At 44.2% G+C, this 6,472-nt stretch overlaps 1 protein-coding gene across 1 annotated transcript in view; it reads right to left on the bottom strand.

The window, feature by feature from the left end:
- The window catches only part of LOC104543097 (S-adenosylmethionine mitochondrial carrier protein-like), a gene marked incomplete at both ends in the record, with an annotated part of 8,908 nt that extends 4,730 nt beyond the window's left edge, over positions 1–4,178 (bottom strand). The window contains one exon of the mRNA XM_010187616.1: positions 4,109–4,178. Within this exon, the coding sequence (XP_010185918.1) occupies positions 4,109–4,178 (70 nt within the window). The remainder of the gene's footprint in view (positions 1–4,108) is intronic.
- Positions 4,179–6,472: the final 2,294 nt, after the last annotated feature.

Here is a 6,472-nt window from a genome sequence, read left to right as displayed (position 1 = left end):
GGAAAGAGAAAAGTCCAGGCTGAGCTGCGTTATTGCTTGTCTTCATTATTATTTTCTGTACTGACATCTGAAGGTTGCCCAGGACTGATTCAGGATTGAATCCCGAATCTGGGTTGAAAAACTGAGTCATTGCACAGGTCCAATGCTAAACCGCACAGCATCCTCTTACACTGACTGACTTCCAAGTTCAGGTATTACCTTTTTCAGAACTCTCCAATCAATCAGTTCTTATCTGAACTTTTATCTTATTGACAGTATGATAAATTTTTAATGGAGTTTATTCTGGTCATTTATCCCTGTGGGAACACCTGCCAATGGTAGAGCAAAGTGACCCAAGAAGCTGTTTGGATTTCAGCAGAAATACCAGGAGGCAAAGCCCTGCTCCTCCAGCGATTTAACCACTTCAGGGTTAGAGGCATGGTCCAAGCAGACACTGCAGGGAAATCCTGAGAACTACTCAAAAATTTATTCAGAGCTATAGAGTTAAAGAGGCTTTTAGACACAGCGTGTAATCTTGTCAGAGCCGATTAGATCAAAACAAAAGTGATGAGAAGTCTTCCCTGTTAATGTGCAAAAAGCTCTCGTGAGTGCTGTATTATTCACTAGACTTGCACCTCCTTTCTCGGTGACTTTGTCACCACAGAACATTAAAAATTAATGTTAAGCCATGCTCTTTTTTTTACGGTAGGGAGAAAGAAGGTGTCTTTATCAGAGGCAATTTTCAATCGCATTAAATGGACACTCGGGTTCAAGCTGGAGCTGTCTCGCTGCTCCAAGGCAGCACTTTGCTTCTCAACAGCTAATACCCAATGGCCGGATTTCCTTGTCGCTGGCCCAATTCCACAGTGGGCACACGAAACCCACTCAGTGCTCTGCTGGGACAGCGGTGGCTGGGATGCAGTGGTCCAGCCAGCCACAGCCCAGAGAAGACTCGAGCATGGAGCGCAACCACAATCACACCTGGCCCACCCGCAACATGGGGACGTGCTTCCCTCCTCTGCCCCCAGCCTGTGCCCAAATCTGGGCTGGTGTCCAAACAGCTCAGACGAGATGAGGGTTGGTTCAAATGCAACCTCAAGCTGAAATTATCACGTAGATGTGCCCTTAGGTTCTTCCCCACTGGCTACTCAGGTATCACCTTCTCTCACTCCCCAACTGCTCCAAACACACCCTCTTAGTTAAGACAGCAGAGATGATGATAAAGCTGGACAAGGACTCCAGGGATTAAATCATTAACAGATGAGACAGACAGGATTCCAAATCTCTGATATTCATGCTTATGCCTATTGTGTTTCTATAAAAAGCCCAGGGATTGTACACACATCTTACACATGTGCGCTCAACAAGGAAGAGTTGGGCCTCTCGCAGCACTTTGGCTGAAATCGCTGCCATTTCACAGGCACTGGGGATGAAATTCAAGATATTGTTGCTCTTTGTTCTGTCTTCGCCAAATAATCAATGATGATTTAGCTAGGAACTAACCAGCACACGGATATATGTGTGCGCGCCATAAAGGGAAGCCAAACAGGACTTTCCTTTCAGTTTATTTCAGCTTATTACCCTGCCCCTCAGGACCTCTAAATGTATTTTTAGAAAGCATTGAATTCCACCAGAGAACACAGGAGAAAAGCATGTCTGTGTGATTTCACCACCCCACTACTACCATGGTGGCATTTGACAGCATCTCTGCATTTAAAGTTTGTTTTCTGGACAATCTTCTCCTTTCAATGTTTATAAAAGAGTAATTTTAAATCACTCGGATGCACACATTCATCTTATTTTATTCACAGGGTACTCGTGGGGTTTGGATATATTTTGTTTTGGGGTGAAAAGAAAGAGATAAAGAGTTTGGTCTGTCATTTAGTCTCTCATATGAAGCTGTATGTAGGTAGTTAATAATTGTTTAAGCATGGAATCCATTCTTCAGAAAGCAGGACATTGTTTTTCCACTGCTTCCATTCAGCAAAAAGGTTAAATATTTTCACTGAAACAGAATGGATGTGGTATTGGATTAGAACAACACAGGGCCTCCGTGTCTGCAGAGGGAAGCGATGAAGATGGAAGGGTGAGGTTCCCATCCAAAACCAGTTTAACCTCGTGAGTTTTGAAGCAGGTCTTTGAAGAAGCCAGGAGAGAAGAAGTTTCCAATACTGGTGGTGGAAAGAATGGGGAAAGAAAGAACAGTGATGAAAAGCCAGACTGGAGGAAGTGAAGCTGTAACCCAGAGAACATGTATCATCACCCATCACAACATGATCTACAGAAGAGAACTCCAGCTCTGCAAAGATTTGGGCTTGGGGAGTGAAGCCTATGAGGACAGCCAGGCTGAATGGGCTCATCTACCATCACCATGGACCAGAGAGACCCTGTGCTGCTCCAGTGCCTCCTTCAGCACAACCCGTGAGGTCTCCTCAGCAGCACAACCTTACCTCTGGAAGCTCCCTCTGCAATGTTTCTGCTGGAAAGTGAGCAGACACAAGTGAGCCTCCATCCAACAGCAGCAAGTCCAAGCACAACTGGTCAGAATCAAGAAACTCAGAGAAGGAAACAGAGGCACTGGGCTGAATTTCCAATTGAGGCACCAAATTGGACTTCAGGAAATTACTCTGCAAGGCCTTGGGTAAATCAGATAACCTTTGCAGCTCTCTGAACGTGCCTGAACACTGGTTTTGTATCAATTTGACTGTAGAGAAATCAACAGAGCTAAATTAATGATCTTCTATCACACCTGCAGACATACAGATTGCATTTTAAAGCATTTTTAGTCTGACAGCTTTTGTTTCAAAACAAAAATTAAGAACCTGCTTCAATTGCTCTGATTTCGCTGGCACTGATTTGAAATCAGTCTAAAATCCAACAGTAGACTGAATTTTAAGCAAAGTAAAACTCCTTTCCCATCACACAAACACAGAAAATCCAGCCAGACAAGACCACGAGAGATCATCTAAAATATCCCCTCCCTGCCCCAAACTGGAATCCCTTCTCCCTGCACCATTTCCTCCCAGCTCACATGCCCGATCTACTGAACTGTGTGCGCTCACAGCCACGCTCCCGTTCTCAGCCGTGCAGTTACAGCGCCCATCAAAAGGAAGCCTCAGTCTCTGCTGGAATCCTGCTGCTATTAATACTTCAATTCCCCAACAGAGCTTATTTTAAAAAAAATCACATACGACGTAAAGGCTCCGCTTTTGTAAGTCATCGAGAACAAGCTTTGCTTTTGATAATCTCTATTTCAAGAAACGCTATAATTCCTCTTTGAACAGGATTTATTTTTTCCACATATTCTGTTACTGGTTTGGAATCTCAAAATATATCTCAGCTCCTCGGGGAAAAGCTCTGGCTATCCATCTCTTAACTACTAATCTGTTTTTTCTATTAAGACAGTTGAGTCTCTCCTCCCTCAAACTTGTCAGCTACACTGATGAGTCACTAATTGATTTTTTTTTCCTCTATTTTTTTTAAACAGCTACAGTAGGCTAAAATCAAGCAAGAAGCCTACTGAAGAATTCAATTAACTTCTGGCTCGTTTGGTAATAAATAGTGCAGTATTGTATTCTGCCACTCTTTATTCTTGCTGTAGCGGCTGGAGATTGCCCAGATGTTTCGTCCTCTGGGTTTTTTCTGCCCGCGGGCTGTGCAGCAGTAGCCTCTGCTCTCCTGACTCCAGTTAATCTGCGTGGCTGTCAGAGCTGTCACATGAATGGTGAATCACGGCCTCTCGCTGCAATGGCTGCAGCCCCTGGGGAAGCGCTGGGAGCAGGCAGCTGCACAAACCCCCCCGCCCAAGCAAAGTTTCTCCTGGGTGAGGATTTTACAAATCAACTTGGAAATAATCGCCGAGCCTGACTGACAGGCCCCCGGTTTTTAAAGAACAGAAATTTGTCAGGAACAAATTGGTTGTCTTTCAAACAGACACCCTGTTCAGTTGAGGTTTTTTTCCCCTTCTGTTTCCTTTGCTGACTTTCCTATTTCCAAACAACAACTGGATCCGTTGTCTTCTAAACAAACTTGAATTACAAAGGAATGCTGTTCTGCTATACTTAATAGATTTGCACATTTTTCCCTTTCTTCTTTAGTCTTTCCCAGTGTAACATATAATCCTTTGCACCTGCAAAAGCTCCACAGACTGCTGACTGCCAAGAATCCACCACGTGACCCTGCTTCCATGACCAGAGATCCTGTGTTTAAAGAGAAAGGAAAATAAAAAGTTATTAAATGCTTGAATCTATCTGATCCCCATGTGAGTTAACTCTGAGGATGGGAACTTAAGTGAAAAGCTATTTTTGTGGCATTTTTCAGTGATGTAATAAGTGATTTTTCCCAAGGAACTTGTGTACTTGAAAGAGCAGATGGGGTGAGAAAGATGTCTGGATCTGAGGAGGGCTTGAAGCAAATTGCTTTCAGGGGTTTCATATGTATGTATTTAAGCCTGTGGCCATGCAACTTCACAAATATTTTGTGAATTTATTTTCTTTTTGGCAGATACAACAGTGCAAAGCAAAACACTGAGCAGAGGGGCGACATGCAAGAACCGGTATCGGTTCAGCCCAGATGTACCAAACACTCCCATTTAAATGAACAGTCCCTAGCACAGAGAGACAGAAGTTCTGCTTGCTCCCTTAGATTTCTTAAACCAATCCTTCCCCTTGCACTCCCCAAAAAACCCCATCGTTAAGAAATTACTCTTATCACTCATTACATCCCAGAGCAGGTGTGTCTCTGTTTTCCACTTGGCGTCATTAGGGACCACACACCCTTCTCCTCCTCACTGCTCCCACACACCGTGCTCCAATCCATTTAACTCGCAGCATCATCTAAACATGCACATTTAAAAACACCACCAACAACGGTGCCTTCTAAAAAACACATCTCGGGAATCACGACAAACATTTTGATGAGTCAGATCGGTATCAGCATCAAAGGCCAACGCGTGCTGGGATGGGTTTCATTATGCCAGCTACGGTCACTTTGTTCTTTCCTCCTCCACCCGGCTCCACCATCCCTTTCCCATCTCCTGAAACGCTTCACAGTGGAAGTTCTCAGAGGAGAGGTTTCTGGTTGATGCTGCGAGGACCAGTGGTGAGCTGAAAGGGATGGGATCCACGGCCCTTCTGAGGCTTACCGCAGAGAAATCAGGAATTCTCCTTTATAGCTGTGGCACTATCTCATCCTTTTCAAAGCTGCATTACTTCTACACTATAAAACTTTCTTGAAAACAACCCGATAGCTGGGCTAGGCAGAGATCCTGCTCTTGGGCTCCTGGTTTGCAATAGAGCCACTTCCCACCAGGGCTCATTTCCCTCATTTGCTGACTCTTCATTTAACTTGCTGTCCTCGTGACTCGCTTCTTCCAGCTTGGCTGCAGCTTATATTTCAGTTGAATGTTTTAAAAATCAAACTGTTCAAGCAACAATGGGCAGCCACAGTGTTGTTTGGTATCCTGCCACAGCTAAATGGCTGCAGCTCTGCCATACAAAAGCACTAAAGGGATTTCAGTCTCTTTAATGCTAGCCATTCTTTTCCTGGTGTTTTCAGTACGGACCTCTATTCTGCTGTTGCTGCCAGCAGAAACTGATTTTCATCTCATAAATAAATAAATAGGGATTCATCATTCTTCAAACCCGTAAGATGCTTTTCTGGAACAACTCACTCTCTCTGGACACAGTTTTCTTGCAAGTCAGTCCTGCTGGATGAAAGACACATGTCCCCTAGTAAAAAGGTGCCACCTTCCAGAGCATCTAGGTATTGCCAAAGCATAAATCTCACCCTCAAAACCCATTTTCAAAACACTTAAGAAACCTCAAATTGAAAGCCAGAGTGTAGAAATTCAACAGCTGAAGCCACTTGATAGCACCAGAATGGCTGTATTTTTCTCATTAAATGTTCTCCAAACATCTCTACGTCTACAGCTAAACCTGAGAACTCGAAACAGTTACTGCTATCATGTAAAAAAGCACTATGGAAGATCTGCTGGAGGACTAAGAGGAAAACCGGCCCATTAATACAGACATTCGTAGCTTTGCCAGAAACCCAGCCTATTCTCAGTCATGATGGCGTTTTATGTTAATGGCATTGGCCAAACAAGTAAGAAAAGGTCATTCTTATTTCTTGGCAGGTAGCTCTGAAATCTGGTTTCTGATAAAGCCTGGCTTCCCAGTGCAGTTCTGCACAAAGAGCCTTTGCCAAGCAAGGCGCACGGTGATGAATTCCCATCCGTTACACCGGCAAATTGACAACAGGTATTTGCAACAGTCATGCAACACAGAAAATTGCGCTGAAGGGTGGAGCCAGGAACGGTTCAATTAAATTAGGGAAAAGGAGAATTGAGGCTGGAGAACAGGAAGCAAATTCCCTAACAGTGAGGTCTACTGAACAGCAGAGCCAGTCTCCCCAGGGAGGAGAGGAAAACCCTCTCCTTTGAGTCATTAAAAATAGGCTGGAGAAGGCACTCAAGGCTGCACTGTGGGGAATA

The sequence above is a fragment of the Mesitornis unicolor genome, unplaced genomic scaffold (genome assembly GCF_000695765.1).
Source record: "Mesitornis unicolor isolate BGI_N332 unplaced genomic scaffold, ASM69576v1 scaffold47376, whole genome shotgun sequence".
Classification (NCBI taxonomy): Eukaryota; Metazoa; Chordata; class Aves; order Mesitornithiformes; family Mesitornithidae; genus Mesitornis; species Mesitornis unicolor.
This window is presented reverse-complemented; position numbering and strand designations above follow the sequence as displayed.